The sequence below is a fragment of the Labrus bergylta genome, chromosome 12, assembly GCF_963930695.1.
Source record: "Labrus bergylta chromosome 12, fLabBer1.1, whole genome shotgun sequence".
Classification (NCBI taxonomy): Eukaryota; Metazoa; Chordata; class Actinopteri; order Labriformes; family Labridae; genus Labrus; species Labrus bergylta.
In genome coordinates, this window is record NC_089206.1 from 29597804 (window position 1) to 29617262 (window position 19459).

General features: G+C 39.3%; 3 protein-coding genes across 10 annotated transcripts in view; 1 reads left to right on the top strand and 2 right to left on the bottom strand.

The window, feature by feature from the left end:
• Positions 1-169: 169 nt before the first annotated feature.
• Positions 170-4006, top strand: LOC109993175 (chymotrypsin-like elastase family member 2A). The gene is made up of 8 exons (XM_020646018.3): positions 170-310; positions 564-652; positions 840-937; positions 1439-1561; positions 2012-2148; positions 3028-3173; positions 3355-3507; positions 3620-4006. Exons 1-8 carry the CDS (start codon positions 271-273, stop codon positions 3635-3637), a joined length of 804 nt encoding a protein of 267 aa, XP_020501674.1. The 5' UTR covers positions 170-270; the 3' UTR covers positions 3638-4006.
• LOC109993177 (transmembrane protein 51) lies at positions 3994-9452 on the bottom strand. The gene is made up of 3 exons (XM_020646021.3): positions 9263-9452; positions 7322-7762; positions 3994-6634 (listed from the first exon to the last, which is right to left on the bottom strand). Exons 2-3 carry the CDS (start codon positions 7717-7719, stop codon positions 6247-6249), a joined length of 786 nt encoding a protein of 261 aa, XP_020501677.1. The 5' UTR covers positions 7720-7762; positions 9263-9452; the 3' UTR covers positions 3994-6246.
• Positions 9453-13101: 3649 nt separating this feature from the next.
• The window catches only part of LOC109993169 (kazrin), a 132899-nt gene continuing 126541 nt past the window's right edge, over positions 13102-19459 (bottom strand). For 7 of the 8 annotated variants that reach the window (XM_065961790.1, XM_065961791.1, XM_065961792.1 and 4 more), the window contains 7 exons: positions 18708-18916; positions 18452-18570; positions 17154-17385; positions 16943-17044; positions 16094-16260; positions 14425-14566; positions 13102-14094 (listed from right to left, as the gene is read on the bottom strand). In XM_065961790.1, coding sequence (XP_065817862.1) covers positions 13936-14094; positions 14425-14566; positions 16094-16260; positions 16943-17044; positions 17154-17385; positions 18452-18570; positions 18708-18916 — 1130 coding nt within the window. In that variant the 3' untranslated portion in view covers positions 13102-13935. The remainder of the gene's footprint in view (positions 14095-14424; positions 14567-16093; positions 16261-16942; positions 17045-17153; positions 17386-18451; positions 18571-18707; positions 18917-19459) is intronic. The other variant, XR_010667576.1, reaches the window with a different exon arrangement.

The following is a 19459-nucleotide window of genomic DNA, read 5'->3' on the forward strand; positions in this document are numbered from 1 at the left end:
TTGGGTTTTTCCTTTATTTCAGAAATGATGTCATACATCATGCTTTATCAATGGCACTTATAATGCCCTATAAAGTATAAACTTGCCAATAGGAGTCGTGATGGGAAAATCCTGTCAGCCATCACATGCTGTGTCCCAACACTTGTTTGTCTTTCCGCAAGCGTCAACCAGGTTTCTCAGAACTTTTGTACACTGGTTAGAAGTCGCTAACTTACAGTATAAATACAAGTCTGCCCTTAACACAAGATTTAGGCACACACAACATACATCATGAGGAGCTTGATGGTTCTCACTTTTGTGGTAGCAACCGGTAAGACAGTTTAAATATTCTCACTAAAATGTTTGAATTGTGTGAGCTGTTTTTTAATCGTTTGATTCAAAAGAATTGTCTCATAATTGTATTGCAAAAAATAGGCTACCTAGAATCTATAGATTTTATAAACAGTCTGTTATACATTTACTTAATTTAGATATATTTACTTTTTGCCAGAATAAATAATAAACTACTTTTTATTTCTAGCCTGGTAGAAAAATTGCAATACAAATAACTAACCTTATCTCAGCATATGGGTGTGGCCTCCCCACTTTCCCTCCTGTGCTGAGCAGGGTGGTCGCAGGAGAGGATGTCAGACCCCACAGCTGGCCATGGCAGGTAAGATCTGGAGCATCTGTAGAACCATTTTTACATTGGCCATGTGAACTTCCTACCTACATGTTAATATCATTTAACTTTTGATAATGCTTCCTATAGGGAAGATGTGGACGGGCACATGATTAAATGGATTTGCAGTGTTGTAAATGATATTTGAAAAGTGTAGTAATGCACACTGTCCGATCAGATCTCACTCCAGTCAGACAGCAGTGGATACTGGAGACACGTCTGTGGAGGAAGCCTTCTTTCTCCTGACTGGGTTCTCACTGCTGCACACTGCATCAAGTATGTTTCAGTCAACACTAGGGGGAAGCCTAGCCATGTTATTTAAAGTACTTTGAAGCATGTTCTGTTTAAAAAGATATTACTTAAAAAGTAAATATAGTGATAAAGAACTTTTACTAATTTAAATTATTAATTTATACTTTAAATTGACTCAATATGCCCAGTTCAAGGAAGCATTAATGCCAAAAAAAAAAGTCTGTGCCAGGAAATACTTTCCCTTTAGCTTTTTATGTGACTGCATGAGCTGTTGGTTGGCTGGATGAACTACCACAAAGTTCCAGATTTTAAAAGCTACCCCAATAGTAACAAGCCTCTTTGTGAAGAAATTTCTAAGTCAGAAAAAAACTTAGAAAGACACAAAATAGTCTTAAGAGCTGTCAGAACTAACTCGCAAATGCAAACCAATTTCATCTTAATCACAGTTTAGATCACACAGGCAGAGAAGTTAATACGACTTTCTGAATTCCCCATGGAAACACCTTGTCATCTGCCATCCCACAGTGACCGCTACAACTACAGAGTGGAGCTTGGTAAACACAGCCTGACGAAGAGTGAGGAGGGCTCGGTGGCTCTGACGGCAGCTAAAATCATTACTCATGAGGATTACAACATCCTGCTCAGCCGGTAACAGCAGCAACACACACAGCTCACTATCACCTCATGAGTCCATGTGAAGCTAGTATAATCAGCTCTCCTGAATTCGTAAGCAGCAGAGTATCAGTGATCAGTTAATTGGTATTTCTCAAAATAAGATTAGATATATATTTCATTGTTCCCAAAGGGAAATTTGCCTCTGACTCCGTCCTGCAGTTCATAGACAATTACGAATACATAAATGTGGAAATCATGCATAGAGATCATACAAAACATGTACCAATTCCACATATAGGCCTACATAAAAAACGCCTTCCTGCAGTGGTGACATATTGACATATTGCACAGCACATTCTACATTACCTGTTATTCAGAATATTAATGGATATCTGCAGGGAAGTTGATTCAGCAAAGATTATCAATACAACAGAAAACATGTTTTTTTTTCTAACTGTGGGTGATTTGTTTTGCCTTTTGCAGTAACGACATTGCATTGATCAAGCTGTCTTCCTCTGTCACCTTCTCTGACACAATCATGCCCGCCTGCATCCCAGACGAGGGCGTGGTCTTGCCCCATGGTGCTCCCTGCTACGTGACCGGCTGGGGTCGCCTCTCCAGTAAGTGAGCACACATCAGTTAGATGAATCACTTTCAATAAACTCGGTTTACCCAGATGAGCTTATAAGTGAAAAAAAAGCCATCATTTCTTCTAGAGTTGTTCACTAGACTGAACAACTGAAGATATTCACACAGAGGCCATTTTTCACTAACATCAGTCTGAAGGTGGAAAGCTCAAATGCTGTTTAGGTGTTCTGCTGTTGTGATTCAGGTTGTGATATGAATAGATTTAGCACACCTGTCGCCTCCGTTATTATTTCCTGGCTCATGTTATGTAAGCTGGGAAATGTTTCAAAGGTTATATTCCTTTTTGGTAGAGTTACAGGATCCAATAGAAAAGGCACACAATGCTAGCAGAGTTAGCTTGCTAACTGTGATATTTACCTGGAATTGGTTGAATTCAATTAATATAGTTAGTTGTCGTGACTTAGCCGTTTACCATTTAGCTGTCAGGTAACTCATAAGATATCATAACAAAATATTTGTCAAATCATTAGGACAGCTAAGTCACAACAGCTAACGTACCTCCTACTATCAAATGATAATGTTAGCTTGGATGTGGTTGAATACAGAGAGGTGCTATTAAAGGCTAACTAATGGGTTTTGATTTTACTTGACATATTGCCAATTTCATATTCAGTTGCTCATTAATTTTGTAGGGTGTTAGATTAAAATTTAGATTTAACAGTTCAATCAATAAGCATCTAATTGCTCAATGCCTCCCATTACTGTAGTGCTGGTATGTTAATGCCCCTTTTCTACTTTCTATCCTGGACACCATCTGTGTGCAATCCCCATGCTCTGCCTGCAGCACTCCACCTGTCCCCTGCATGAAGTCTTATGTCTTACCTCAAATTAACCATGTTTCCTCCCCACAGCCGATGGTCCTCCTGCTGACACCCTGCAGCAGGCTCTTCTGCCAGTGGTTGGCCACGATACCTGCTCACAGCAGGACTGGTGGAGCGTCCTGGCAACAGACAAGATGGTGTGTGCTGGAGGTGACGGCATCACCGCTGGCTGTAATGTGAGTTCACACAAAAAAGGGTTACATAAGATGCAACAGTAGTTCAATTAGCATTTATTGATATTTGCAGTGTAATCTGTTAAATTGACATTTACAGAAAGTTGATTCTTGGTAGCTATACTGTACCTCCTTAGTATCTGTAAATAAACTGCTTACCAATAGTGTGTGTGCTGATCCACAGGGAGACTCTGGCGGTCCCCTGAACTGTCAGAACCCTGATGGCTCATGGGATGTCCATGGTGTGGTGAGCTTCGGTTCTGGTCAAGGCTGCAATGTCTTTCAGAAGCCCACTGTCTTTACAAAAGTTGGCTCCTACATCAACTGGATGAACACAGTGAGGGACACTTTTTTTTCACATAGCCAGGAAACCTGAAGTGAACACAAGGCACAGCTTTCAAAAACAGGAAGTCTATAACAGTTTTTTGTTGTTGTTTTTTCCTCTGCAGGTTATCATCACCAACTAAAGAAGACATTGAGGTGCTTTTGTCAGAAAATGTAAAAACTTTGATCAATAATGTGCTGTATTTTTTCTGAAGGGTCAGAACAAAGAGTTTAGTGGTGCAAACAAGTGCAATGTAATTGTATGTAAATGTGGAGCTATAATATTCTCCATGTACTCAACACTTCAAATAAGAACCTTTTCTTTTTCCATACCATGCAGGGCCTTAACGAAACGATTGCATAATCTAATTTTGGGTTTCAGATACAGTAGATGCATATGAACTACATATTGTTAAACAGTAACAAAGCTAGAGGAAAGGAATTTGAACATATGGGCAAAATTGAATCATTATTCAGTAAATAAACTACTTCAACATGCCACAATTAACAAATTGTTCCTTTTATTTCGTATTAAATATTCATGAAATACATTTGTTTTCAAACTTCCAGAGAAAGTCATTTGCAGACAAGAGTTTCCATAGAAAAGCAGATTTTCACAGTACAAATATGAAAAAATAAGAACTAAGTAATAAAGAGGAAATAAAAAATGACACAATGATGCACACAGTATGTGCTAAAGATACTCATCAAAGTAAACCAGAAAGTCACAATGTTTGTCAGAGTATATTTTGACTTAATAAAAATAGAATAAATCATGTTTTAAACCGGTCGCCTCCAAATGAGATACAGTGACTTTGTCTTGCCTCCGTACAGAACCTAAATAATAAACAACATAATAACACATTGTGTGGCAGGTTTCAGCTTCAAAACAAATCAGAAAATGTAGACACACCGGTTGTATATTCCAATGACAAACCTGGAGTGACCCAATATTAACTACACTGACACCAATAACTATACCCAGTTCTTCACTTTAAAGAAACAAAGTAAAGATCTGGGTCATGAAGTCACCAATGAAAAGTGCCTTTAACCCAGTAAACAAAACAATGAAAATCTCTGTTGTGGAAAAACATTTGAAAGCTTATTGAATGAAATATGAGATTTAATTTCGTTCCAGCTGCTCAAATTGAAACGAGACCAACCTGAAAAAGAAAGAAGGGTTTGTTGACAGGTATTGATAAAGTAGTGCACTCGAACATGTTCCCTGAACAGAGCCTTGAGCCGTCTTACTTTCTTCACATCTCATTCTCTGCATATTTCTAAGTGAAACTTCGGCCTGCCAGTCAGGCTGTGGTTGGACGAGTAAGCGAGTCATGAGCTAGCGAGTGAGCAATGGCTGCTGTCATTATGGCACAGCTGCACAGTCAAAGAGTCTGTCTGTTGGAATTCTTGACTAAGAACCAAAAAAGGCCCAGAGAGAAACTGAGAATACACTTGCTGCCTTCACAGCTCAGCAGTTTTCACATGACTGCAGACCACAGACTTCAACTATTCAGAAGAGTCCTTGCTCATGCTCACATACTTCCTTCTTTACCCACTGTCTGCATGATGTCACATTGCATTGCAAGAGCAACATTAGAGCTCAGGTTCAGTTGTATATTTTCTTTTGAAGTGTTTCAGGACGAGCAATAGCGTTGTTCTGAACAGAACAGAAAAGCACTGCAGGGCTTACTTGCAGTTGCACGCAGTAAGCCTTACAGATCCTTAAAGAGGCCATAAAATGAGACCTTTAGCCAATCTAAAATGGTCTCTTCCTGGAATTTAAGGTGCTACACTAAGAGGAGTGAATATGACACTCCAGCCATTAAGTCTTTCCAAGAATTTGTAATAACTACTTCCTGGAATTTGCCAAAAACATGTCTCTAATGACAGGCTTACTCATGTAGCTACAGCCATGAAGTTAATAGTATAACTGAATATCAGGACACTACTATTTAGTAAAGATTTAAGAGTGCTATTGTTTTTGCATATTGTATGGCCCAAATGACATTCAATTCAGAAATGTACCCGTTTATCAAAATAGAATATTCTTTAAATGGTATTTCAGTATAAACCACGCTATAACACATGTTTTGAAAACTCTTAAACCACGTTTTGGATTTTTTTCTCATGTCAGACGGATAAAGAAAAGTCTATTTAAAGCTGACACAGATGTACAGAGGCACCTTAGCTCCATACCAACGAATGTAGGCTCTCTTGGACACAATGAGAAAGCTTGCAGTAAAGTAAAACCTCTGTGGAGAAATGACGCCTAAACAGAAGCCACTTGTAAAAAAACGAGTGCCTTACACATATCTATGTATGTGTGCTGACAAATCCTTTCCATGGATATTCCGTTATCTCTTCCACGTTCAACACACGGGTACACTCGAGGTTGGTCACATACAGATGAGAAGTACTTTCATATTGAGAAAAACTGTATTTGGTGTGTGCTTTTAACCCAATGATCCACAGAGTGACAGAATCTGTCAACGTAAGGAATGATCCAGGAATTACAATATGTCACTCATGACTTGTCTCTTTCTGCTTGCAGATGTTCAGTGAGATCCAACATTTAAAAAAATAAAGGTTTCTCTGTTCAGTGCTTTGGAGTGATGTGGCATTACTGATGATGACTTTTGAATAGATACCAACATGTCACTGAGAACGTTCTGGAAGACAAACTATCTTCAAGTCTTGACTTTATAAGGCAGATCCACAAAGATTGTTTTAAATATGATCAAGCTTGATGTTAAATCGGCGGCACTTTGTCCTCATACTGGGGTGGTGGGGTAAGTGGTTCTATACTATATCCAGCTGCTGGCTGAGAGTTGTCAATGTTTTTCATGTGGAGCTTCTCAGATTTAATCCTGCGGATCTTGATAGGGAGGAGCTTGCGGTTGTTTTTTCCCGGCCTGCGGTTTGATGTGGAAGCAGCAGAAGGAGCAGGCTGTGATCCTGGAGATGTGACTTCTGGCACCTCACTCTCATACTGCACACCATCAACTTGGACAAGGTCATCATAAGAAGGCAGCTGGGAGGTGCTTGGGCGTAGGTTACTTTGACGGACAGGGTACTGGCCACTGCCTACTGCTTCTTCATAGGAAGGTACGGCGTAATGCTGGGCTTGTTCCTCGGCACTGCAGACATTAGAAAAAATCGATATGAATGACACATGAATATGTCAGTGCAAGGTCCTTCACTTGAGCTTATAATTGAAGGAAAATATCCATTACGTATGTTGTAATTATCATGTTTCATGTTAAGTGTAGATTTATAGTGTGTTTTAAGAACTGACTTTCTGTTAGAGATGCACTAATTCACCTGATTCCACTGTGGCCTTGACTGGCAATAATGTCAGTAAAATCACAATGTCAGCCAACACAGGTGTTATTAAATGGATAATGTGAATGTGTCAGCTTCCTAATACTAAAGACTGCTGTTTGCAGCCACATTTTCCAGTATCAGATATCAGATCTTCAAAGAGGCATTTTTGAAATCAATGTATGTTTTCATTGTTGAATCAATGAAATGATAGTTGATACATGATGCTACACACATATAGGGTTTGACAGACACACACATGCACAAACTGGATCCTGTCATTCATTAATGGAGAGATGTCAGAGTGACAGGCTGCACATTACAACATCGCCCGAGCACCATACCAATTTCCAGACTTGGTCCACACTGGGACTTGAACTGGTAACTCTCCGTTCCCCAATTTAAGTCTCTACAGCCTGAGCTACTGCTCTAAGATGTAACAACAAGAGAAAAAGGTGTAATCATCCAAATTGTATTTGACTAGAAGCTAAAATGGCACTCACGTTTCTCTGTCCTCCTGTCGCCCAGCTGCCTGTCTCCCGTGATTCCGAGCCTGCGCGAGCCTCAGTTGCTCCCGCTGTTTGTTTCTCAACCCCAGACACAGGGACAGCAGTAGCATGAACACTCCTGACCCCACTAGGACAAACGCGATGGAAGATGCTTTATTTTTCCTGCTACTAGTATCTCCATGTCCTCCGGAATTGCTGCTGTTGTTTCCGGCTGCATCGGCAGGTACCACACTCCACACAATCATCACAATGCCCAAGGCAACGAGCCCAACCCCGAGAGCACACAGTGCATACTGGGAACCTGAGTTTCCACTGTTTTCATTGTTACTGTTGTTATTGTTACTGCTGCCAGTGCCACCTCCAGCGAGGTGTCCATCCACAGTGGAACGCATTTTGTCAATCTCTAATTTTTAGGCAGACCAGCGATGTCAAAAGCTGTAAAGAGAAAGGTACGGTAAGTAAATCTGAGCAAGTTAAAATGTACTTGAAGTTGTTCCAAGCATTATCTAACAAATTCACAGTTATGGATACAAGATATCCTCCCTGCTTTGATGGGTCGATACCTTTAACCATCTGTGGAGGAGGTGCACTTCCACTTACAGGTTTGTTCTTTACAAGTGTCCAAGCCCATTTTTCAAGGAAAATGGTGGAATATAAAAATGAATTATCTTTGTAGAGCCTTCTAAGCATGTGTGTGCTATATCGTAATAAGAGCAATTTTGCGTCTAAGCTGCTTGTTACCCAATGTCAACATTACAAGGGTAGGTAAGGACAGTAATGGCCAACACTAACACTAACAATGGTCTCAAAAATGACTGCAATATCCTGCAATATATTATGTATTACATTCATCTCATCATCACCTGCTTTGATGTTAATCTACATAAATGAAAGAAAACTGTTTTAGCCTAACTTTAGTGATACATAGTGAAAATAGGCCTTCTATAATGTCTACTTCATACTAAGAACATGCCATTGATCATAAGACCACCCTGCATTAAGTTAAAACTGTTTGTCTCTGATCACTGGTCTTACATCAGAGAGTAGAGGATGATTTACTTAGAATAATAAATTGGCTCAGACTTAAATCCGTGAAATTAAATATTACCTTTGTGACCATTCAATGGCATCATGATGCAGTAGATCTACACATGTACGAACAAACTGTCAGTGACTAGTCTGCTACATGTCTAGACATGCTGGCAGTGAGGGGGACAGCACGAAGTAAGTCAACACACTTCAATGGAGCTGCAGCCTCTCCAAAAAGAATGTATGGAATGAGGCTGAATTAAGCTCATCGCGACAGCTGGGCACTGTGACTGATTAACTGGTCTGCTAGCTTTAGCCAATACACAGTCACAAGCCTTGTACAGTTGTGAAATCCAGAGGTGAGTATGGACGTAAAGACATCACGTATAGCCTACAGGAAGGGGTTTTTACGGCTCAGCTCAGTTTATGTTTCACCACACTACAGGTCCGACTGTAAAATAAGTAAAACATTGACATTCCTCCTCATAAAACTTCCACTCAACAAAGCTCTGTACAAAATACCATGAGTTAGTGAGTAGGCTATGGTGTTAATTTAGTGGAATTTCACCAAAGTCGGACTCAGATCAGCCAGCTGTTGCAAACGACTTTAAAGCAACTTTTCACTCTTGCATTATTTGTTTTAAATGTAGGCAAACGCTTCACATACTGTATACACGACGTTTTGGGTGTGTAACAACCTGTAACAATCGCCCTGTTTGAGCATTCAAGTCACAAAGTAAACGTAGCCTTTTTGGCCGTTGTTTGGCGAACACCAGTAGCAGCGTCCGTTAACACTGGGCGGGTTGCTTACGTTGACTCAGGATACGTAATGCAGGGCAACAAAACTTTCCAGGCCTGAAGTCATTAAAAACTTGCACAGTAAATAACTGTCGGTTTTAAACTCACCTTAGCATCATTTGTCATTAAGCATCGCGTCGCTTGTTCTCCTCAAACTTGGTGAGTGTGGAGTTTATTCTCAAACTTCGCCAGCTCTGACAGTAGTTCCTGGGGCATGATAGTTGACAAATAGCGTTTAAATTTCAGACAACAGGAACTTTCATCTGAGACGGATGGGCCCAGGCCGAAGAAGAACGAGAGAAAGAGCAGGAGGGAGGGGGCTCAGTGGAACACTTCCAGTTTCATTAACCCCTTAACTCTCGGCCTGGCTGAGCGATACAAATAGCCGAAAGTAGACTTAGTGAGAAGGTTTTTTTTATTTTATCTATTGACCGAATCATACATTATCAGCCTGATTACTGATTACCTGATTAATAAGCAAGCATAGCTGAGGACAGCTGCAATACGGTTGTAGTATGCAATGCAACATTTGAAGGTTAAGGTTGTCAGAAAAAGCTTTCCACTTTTTCACAGCAGACTTCTGGATGTGTAAATAGCCCCTAATTTTGTGTTACTAAGAGCATTAAAGACAGCTATGTTGTACTGAAGGCCTACTTCTATAAATCATGACAGTGTAGGCTTCTGCATCCAACAAGCAGAATGTCTTAAAGTGAATTTATTGTGTGAGCCTGAATGCTATGAAACCCTTCAGAGCCCTGTTAAATGTGTTGTATGCAGTTTGTAGATAATCATGAGTTTTGTGTTTTGTGTTACCCTTAGCCTGTCATTTCCTGGCACACTAATTTGGTTTGTAATTACAAGAGGGCAAGATGCAATTTGATTTATATTGATGGGCTAATATATTCATCTTTGCTGTGGATTCATTTGGGATATTTTTAACATAGGTAGTAGGCTTTATGTAATTAACTAGATATATGGCCCACATTTCTTTAACGCGCTAACCTATTTAAGGATCTGTTCTGTACAAATGTGTTAAATAACTTGCTTGACCGTAATACAATCAATATGAAAATTTTTTACAACTGCTCTAAATTTAAACAGTAACTTTTCCTCTCCTCCCTTAGAGACAGATTTGCATTCATCTCTCTGTATTGTTCCATTGAGTTAGGAAACACCGTTGTTGGGGCTCTGGGGAGGTTTTCTTCCTCCTACATTTTTGTCTGGTTCCTCTGTTTCATGCTCATGAAAGAAATATTTTTACTCTGTTATTTTTTAAACCACTGACTGTTCCCAACAACAAAGACTGAATGCCAACGACCCATTGATGCTTCATTATGTCACGTTGCAGGACACAATCACAGGTCAATGGTTTTGATCTGGCTAATCTGATTAGGTTTTCACTTCTTATTTAAATGTGCCAACCATGAATAGGAATACAAAGCTTTACTGTCATTGGGCTATTGATGTGCGACACAACAATACAACAAAATGACAGTCTCTCAGTTTATCTATGAATATCAATAAGTGAAAGCTTAAAAACTGTTTAAACATTCAAACAGTATCAGAATAGACCAATAAAGCCACAATATGCAAGGATGTGTAAACGATCTTTAGACAGCAGCTGTACTATATACCAACTCTCTCTCACCATTTTCAGGCCCATGCATGCCCATAACTAACTGCTTCCCTGTTAAAATGTCCTTTTCTGTATCAGTTCTGTATCTCTTCTGACCAGTGTGACCGCGCGGTCAAGCTCAAACAAGAACTGAACTGTTTTGCATTAATGACAAAACCAGTCTTAGGGCGCGGTCTCCCTGGCCATCCGTACCGTGCCCAAGCACACTTCAACGCTAAAGTCCAGTTAGTTTGACCAGTGTCACCGCTCCGTATCGTGCTCAGGCACAGTACACTTCCTTGGCTTTGGCACACTTCAGAGAGGTGTGCTTCAGCACGGTACACTTCATGCACGAGCACAAGCACACGGGTACACAACGCTGACAGCTTTCATTATGGAGAAATACAGAGTTTCATGTCTGTATCTGAATAACATGACTCAATATAAGACACAAAGTCTCTGCGTTGTTCTCTGATGTGGTAAGAGGTAATCGTGCTTAGGCACGGTTAGTCCTGGCCAGTATGACGTGGGAATGGCGCAGCGGTGGGGGGGGGGGGGGGGGGGGGGGGGGGGGTTAATCGTGCTTGAGTACAGCACGGTACAGACACAATAGACTATTAGCCTTGTCCACTCTCTGTATTGTTCCACTGAGTTAGGAAACACTGTTGTTGGGGCTCTGGGGAGGTTTTCTTCCTCCTACATTTTTGTCTGGTTCCTCTGTTTCACAATACACACATCTCAAACACACACAAACACAAAGGAAAGATATAAACTATGCGAACAAGCCTTGATTACATCTGGCCTGAACCCCTATCACTGTCAGCCTTTAATCACAATAAGGGATGAGTTTGTTTTAATACAATTTGCAAACTCATTCACACCTATTAAAATGTAATTATTGGTCTGCCAGATAAGCACACGTTAAATGTAACTTTTCATTTGAAGTAGCTCTTTTCTCTCTGACACGCCTTCAAACACAATACCACTGTATCCCAGAGTGCAAAGTGCCATCATATGATGGATTGCCCGTGTTGTTTTCCAACCACAGGCGGATTACCAGACAGTTTTCAGGAGGGACACTGTTGTTATCCAGTCATCAGAGGCTAGCTGTCTCATCTGCTTTGTCATCCTTAGTTTGATCGAGACACTGTGAGTCAAAGAAAGAAGATGTGAAGTTTAACTTGTTACACCATGTTGTATTGCATATAGGATGCTTGAGCTAACATGATGTAAAGAGAGGAAGAAAACGGGAAACTGGAGGAAATCACCAAAACACTGACTCACCAAAATACTGTTGTGAAATCAAATGTTTCTACAAGCACACTAAGGCAATGACACTGTCCACATCGCTATCAGATAAGAGGCAGTAAACCATTCATAATCTCTCATGCAAATGAACGTGGGTTTGTTTCTGTCACAGTCTGGGATCTATTAACCATTCCTTTTTGTCATCATTTGTTCATACACCTTAACTGTCTCCATCATTTCATATCTGTCTCAGTTAAAAATCTGATTATTATAATTTAACCCAAATCTGACCAATCAATTTCCTTCTCACTTCATACAAACATCATTGATTTAATAATCTTTAAATGGGAAACATTTTGCTAACAAGTCTGTACAGTAATTACAGGCTTAATGGTCATGGGTTCTGTGTCTGCTAGGCTTTTTTAATGTATTGGTGTAAACTTATGTCCTAAAAAGAAAAAACCCACTAAAACAAAATAGCCTATTAATGTAGCTTTCAGCATCTGCTAGATGTATTTCCTTTCTAAATTGTTCAAAGAAGCACCTTAGTTTTTTTTAAGTGTCTCATGCCGTGTTTTAAATGTCAGTATAATATTCATTCTTCGCTCTACATCATACCACCTCCATCATAACAAATGCAGACCTTCCTGCTGGTTGAAGCTGGTTCTTCAACTTGTTGTTTTTGTGTTACTGCCTAAAGTTAATTTACTGGATCATTTTAATTTAAAAGACAGCATCTGTACTGTTGCATTGAAAGGTAATGTGAAGTTGTATCAGTAAAACCAAAACAGAACTATAAAGCTGTGCAGATCTGAAGAGTCAGCTGATATTTTAAACTAACTTTGCAAGTTTGTAATTGTGAGGACTACCTTTCACAGTACATTTTGAAGTGACTCGCATTGTTACTGTAAGTACTGAACTTACTGAACTTTTCCAGACATGGTAACAGAAACTAGATTACATCACCCACTGCAGTGTCTGTATTGTTACCAGTGTCTTCAGTAGAATTGGGCCTGTCGTAAGATATATCCTGTTAGTGCCCCCTATAGTCATCTTAATATCAATATCAATGTCAATATTCAGATTCTTTTAAAATATGTTTTTATTGAATTCTCTGCTGAAGATTAGGGTCACATGACTCCTAAATATGAGATGTCATCTTTATTTTATTAAAATGTAATAGTTCAATGTCACAAATATACATTCACACACCATCCATGGACACACAGCACTGTGGTCATCTTTTCTTGGCATTATTCAAATATTTTTCAATGTTTACTGCACAGTATAAATCAGAATAGGGTGCTACATTTCTTTAGACACGACTGTGTAAGTGTGCAAGATGAAAAATGACTAACAAACATATATCCTAGAATTTAAAATTCAACTCAAGTCCTTTTTTTGTCCACTGTCCTCAGCTACGTTGACAAGGCATCACAAACAGCAGAATTGAATGAAACTAACAATTTACACTGATATAAAACTTTTTTCACTGAGTCAACAAGTCTCAGTATTACAGTTTTAAAACTGTAATAGTCATAGAAACAGACTGTCAGTCAGTAGTGACTACTTGTCAAAAACAAATTGCCAAACAACATCCTTGTTCACAAGAACACATTTACTTAAAGAAAATACAAAAATAATCATCTAGCTTGAATCCTGCATCTTCTGATTCTGGCATTGGGGAAGAAAACAGCAAAATACATTTGCCCAAAAAGTGTCTCGTAATTTTTCTTTTCTGAAACCAGGAAACTTGTAAAATAGATTCCTGTCCCTTTAAAAAGTGCAATCTGTCCTGTGAAGGCTCATTATTACAAAAGATAACCGTAACATGGAAGACAAATGTCCATGATGTAGATTTGTCTATAATGACGCTGATGCTGATGACTTGTGTTTGTCCGCCCCTCCTGTAAGGTCATCACACGTTGGTGACCTCGATGCTGGTGAAACCTCGGATAGGGCTTCCCTCGGCTCTGGGGGGAGTTTGGTCTCCAACATCTCGAGGCAGAGAGCCATAGCTGCTATGGCAACTCAGGTCCCTCCCATTGCGTGCTTTGGGGCTAAATCCTGTTGGAGGCTGGAAACAAAGAAAAACAGACTGAAAGAAGCTGCTCCCTTTACTCTGGAAAAAATACACATTTTTTAAAGTAATAATGTGTTTTTTGTCTTCTATGTCTTAATCAGCCTGCTACAAGAGATTGTGTCTTGTCTGATCCATATTCACAATGTAATAATGTTCAATACATGTTGTGTTGAAGCTAAGCGAGTCACCATTTTAATGTCTTGTAATGTAACTGATCTAAACTTTCTTGCTTGAGTATTCACAGAGTGAATATTCTCATATCAGTACATAGTCTGAAAGAAAGATAAAAAGCCCATGACAGTCTCCAGTTACTTTTTTCCTTACCTTCACAGCCCTCCTTCTGAGCGAGCCGTCATCATCAGGGTTTCGTCCAGTAGAGCTGAGCGGTCTAACCAGGGAGTTTTGGCGAAGGAGGGTTGGTGGCGTTCCAAGACCTAGACCCTCGTAGTCCTGCTTGGCATCTGTCCTGAAGTGAAGATTGCAAGTTGTAAGCAAGATTGCAGAGTGATGGGGACAGCCACACGTAGCAATTTTAAAAGACACTGGGTTTAGGGAAAATAGAACCACTTGTTATGCAGAAATGCAAAAGGTAGAAGAAATGTCACACGCAAGCAAAATGATCTCTCTCTCTCTCTCTCTCTCTCTCTGTGTGCATATACAGTACATCATATTACTGCATGTATCTATCTGTAAATCTCAGTCACTAACCACCTACTTTCCTGGGAGCTCGTGAGCTCTCTTAGGCTCCTCGAGATCGTTGGTTGACGGCCTGAAAGAACAACCCCCCCTCCTCCCCACCGGATTGTTGATGGACCCCCCCCCTTATAGTAATAAGTAAGGTCCTTTTACTTGCTTTTTGTAACATAACAATGAGTAAGGACTTTTTACCTGCTCTTTTGTAATGTTAAAAGACAAAGAGTAAGGTATTTTACCTGCTTTTTGTAAAGTGTTTCTAGATAACACTTGTTATGAGTTGACGCTATACAAATAAAAATTGATTGATTGATTGGCTTTTATAATGACCTGCAGAGGGCTTTTGATACTATAGATCACATACAATTATAGATACAAATTGATAAGTATGGGATACAAGGTATTGCTTATTATTGGCTGGAAAGCTATTTAGAAATTAGACAAGCGTGTGTTAAAATGAATGATAATGTGTCAGGAAGGTTACCTTTGGAGAACCCCAGGGATCAGCGATTGGTCAAAAATTGTTTATACTATAAATTCATGTTATTTGCAGTTTTACTGATTTTTTTAAATATATTATTTTGCAGATAATACAAATTTATTTTTGTTCTGGTAAAAAAAAAAGGCTTTCTGTGTTGTGTCAAAGGGAGCTTGGGATTCTCAAAACTTGGTTATATATTAATAAAATGTTTCTTGATATTATGAAAACTAAACTCATGTTTTTGATCAAATGTTAAAAATCTGTAATACTTATTTTGAAAGAGTTTTTGAGACTAAGTTCCTGGGTTGTTATAAATCATAATTAACATGGAAGCAACATACTGACTAATCAAAAATGTCAAAGTCAATAGCAATTCTGTAAATCTAGAAATATATTAAATTATAAGGCCATGCATATAATCTCTTGCTCACTTGTTATGTTATATTTACGCTGTGGACTTGTGGGGATCAACCTTTTTGATCATTATACTGCAAACGATGCAAACGCCATGCATATTACTAATTAGACTGATCATGATGCTCACATAAATCCACTTTTTCTAAATTAAAATGTCATGAAATGTAATGACTTGTTAAAAGCAGTTTGCTTCTGCCTATGCCTTTTTAGTCACTGATTAATCACATGACTGTTGACATTTTTTTAACTGTCTATATTGTTTAAAAATATTGTATTATGTATTATGACTGAATGAAAAAATACTCAAAAATATTAAAATATATATTTGTAAAATTTCTATTGTCAAATACAGCACATATACTCAATTACATATTATATTGTCTTTATGTGAATGTCTCTCACCTGGCTGGGCCAATCAGTATTTTCATCTCCTCAACGAGGTGCCTCCTCACCATGTGCTTGTTGCTTGGGATCCCCAGTGATGTTGCCATGGTGTCAGTGTTGAAAGTAGGGTCAAGCACCATGGCAGCGCCGTGAACTCCACTGTTCAAAAGATTTTCAGCAAACTCCTGTACGGGTGGATTCCAAAAAAGACAAAAGAGTAACTTCTTTCATTCCATACATCAAATAGACTATTATCTTAAGTGGTTATTGCTGGGAAAAAAAACTCCCTGATATCAACAGTGTCAGTAATGCTTTTATATTTACTTCTCGTCAAAGAACATTAGGACTCAGTTGTTGATGTCAGTATAAATTCACACTCCCTGAGGATATTAACAGGATGTCAGTCCAGGCAGCCTTTTGTTTTCACACCCTTGATGTGAAAGCATGAAGCATAATGGAACCATGTTTTGCTGAGCCAAGACAGCAGACAATGTACACTACAGATATTCATATTGCTACACAGCAGCTGCAAGCTAGTCAACTAGTATTAGCTAAAGGGTAAATAACTAAGTTCTTCTCTTACCCTGTGGAGGTGTGGAATGCTGAGCTAACAAGAGCCTCAATTACCAACAATACCAGGTGATAGTTTTCTTATAAAGATCAATGCATTTGTATATTTGGATCATCAATATTTTTCTTAAAATACACAATTTGTGTTACAACTGTTACGCAACTTTTACCTGGCAGTTTTTAAGCCTCAATTTTAGTTTCATAATGTCAAACGAGAATTACAAATCATTTTTTCAGAACTATTTGCAGTAACTTTTACATGTGTTTAGACTGCATTCTCCTGCTCTCTTTTCTCACCTTAAGGTCAATATCTTTGACCCATTTCACAACCCGATGGGAGGTCCACACCAATGGATCTACGTTCTGGTATTCACACTGTACACGGCGAGCCTGCAGAGCCTGGAAACCATTTCACCAAACACCTCAGAGAAGCACTTTGTTCACTTGAAGCTACAGTATACTATATAATAATGCTATAATGGTACAGCTTGTCCATACTCTTACTTACCTCCTTGTCAAAATTGAGTAAGTGCAGCAGTTCGATACCTAGAAGCAAGCTGACTTGGTGGAACTTCTTGGTGATGTTGAGGTGGCGTTCAAGGTCACGACGTGTCAGAGAGTTCAGCATGCGTCCGTCTACCAAGTGGTTGTGAAAGGCTTGAGAATACTGAGGCAAACCTATGTCACTTAACCAGGCCTTGGCCACCCAGTGGTGGTCCATATCTGCAGCCTTGGACAGCCTGCACGCACACACAGAGACACTTTTTCTCAATGGTCACTTTAACTAAATAAAGAAATTACATTCAACTTCCAACTCTTATGGTATCTAGCCGTAAAGTCACATCAGCTTAATGGATACCTTCAGTCTGTCAGCCACTGTTGAAAATCTCAACAGCTATTGAATGGCCTGCCATGCAAACACTCGTGTTATCCAGAGGATTAATCCAACTAACTTCAGTGACTTTTTTGTATTATATACTTTCAGGATTAATAGGGATAACTTCTGATGATAACTTTTAACCAATGCAACTACAATATCTAATAGGGAATCAAAAGAAAACGTATCAGACATTTTGATAATCTAATAACTGTTTAGGTCAGATATGAATTTAAAGTACCAACCCTTGTTGAACCTCATTAAACACAAATCAGATTGATTTTGCTGGTCTTTTTTGAGAGTCAAAATCATATCCATGAGTTAAGACTGATCGTCTTTCACCCTGAGCTTCATGAAATGTCTGTCTTGAAGTTTATATGCTATAATCGCATTTAAAAATTAGTTTCCATTCCTATTAAATATAACTACAGCAAGTCAACTGCACTTTAAAGGGACTTTTTTGGTTTATTGAAATCCCAATAAAAACTGTGGTTTATGAATTTTCCATGGTAACAGGAGACTGCTACTTGAAAGGAACATTACTGTTAAATAGTTAAAGTAAAAGATCTCCATTCTGTTGTGGAATTGGCAGAGTATCTAAAAGAAAACATGGCTCACTGAAGTCATAGGAGTGCATATTTAAATATTATGGTAATTGAGAAATTGGGATTTTTTTCTGATTTTTGTGAGCTGACTGGTTCACTTATTTATTTATTTTTATCAGTGTTCATGAAGGCAGGATCAATTATGGATAAATCAGTGGTAAAAAAAAATAGGAGGTTTTTCTTCATAACTTTGTAAAGCCTATATTCTTACTTTTTCTGTATTAATAATAGTTTAAAATGTTGTAACTATAAACCACCAGCAGATGGCTCTCTTATATTACACAATGCACAGTTAAGGCAAGACGTTTCTTTTTCCTTGCTTACCCTCTACCGTTCTCAGCATCCCTGTAATCCTCAATGGCCAAGCGGAGTTTGCGGCGATGCATTATATTGCTGACTCCTAGACCCATCTCCAGGTCTTCATCTGTTAACCCAAGTAAGACCTGCAAAATGTCAGAGAAACTTGGTACTGTTTCCTGCAAGTAAAACCACTCAGTGAACGTGTCCTATAAACAGACACCATGTTGAATGAAGATAGTGCACACAAATATTTGATATACATGTGCTAATTGTATCATACCTTTCCACTCTTGACATTTTCAGAGCATGTGCGGATGTACATGGGCATCGCCATGACAACCTCTAGCCAGGCCTGCACAGTGCCTGCCCTCCACAGGGACATGGGTGTGGTCCTGGCTAGCTCCACCTGCTGGAGGCGGTCCAGCTGGTCCTCTGAGCCGTCTGACAGGCTGAGGCTGTGTCTGGTGGGGCTGGAGATGCTGTCTGAGTCTGGGTAAGTGGGTGAGGGGAAGGGGGGAGTGGACAGGGGAGGAGATGTGGGTATTGTAGTTGAAGGGAGTGAGTGAGGGCAAAGGTGGGAGTGAGTGTAGTGAGCAATAAAAACAAAAAACATAGTGTAACAAATTAGTACTTTAAGTATAATGTCAACCCGTGTGTCTGATTGTGAATAATTTCTTCAAAATAAACTCTCTTTAACAACACTTTAAGCATTTGGCTGGATGACAACAAGCCAAACGATTGCCAGAGCAGCCGTAAATAAAGTTGAAGCTTTCATAAACAAGCTCATCACTGGGCGGCTGTGGCTCAGTTGGTAGAGGTGCCGCCTCTCAACCGGAAGGTCGAGGATGCGATCCCCAGCTGGGCAACATGTCCGATGTGTCCTTGGGCAAGACACTTAACCCCGAATTGCTCCCGCTGCTTCGGTGGCAGTGTATGAATGGCATTAGTTACTTCTGATGGATGATACTACATAGTGATCACTACCATCAGTGTGTGAAAGGATATGAATGGGTGGGTGTGACATGTGGTGTA

What these genes read in the sequence shown, in the direction of transcription:
- LOC109993177 (XM_020646021.3), bottom strand. Translation starts at nt 7,719, where the DNA reads ATGCGTTCCACTGTGGATGGACACCTCGCTGGAGGTGGCACTGGCAGC. An exon ending in CGACAGGAGGACAGAGAAAC is followed by an intron (nt 6,635 to 7,321) that starts GTGAGTGCCATT and finishes TAATGTCTGCAG; the next exon opens with TGCCGAGGAACAAGCCCAGC.
- LOC109993175 (XM_020646018.3), top strand. Translation starts at nt 271, where the DNA reads ATGAGGAGCTTGATGGTTCTCACTTTTGTGGTAGCAACCG. An exon ending in CCCACAGCTGGCCATGGCAG is followed by an intron (nt 653 to 839) that starts GTAAGATCTGGA and finishes CTGTCCGATCAG; the next exon opens with ATCTCACTCCAGTCAGACAG. An exon ending in TACAACATCCTGCTCAGCCG is followed by an intron (nt 1,562 to 2,011) that starts GTAACAGCAGCA and finishes TGCCTTTTGCAG; the next exon opens with TAACGACATTGCATTGATCA.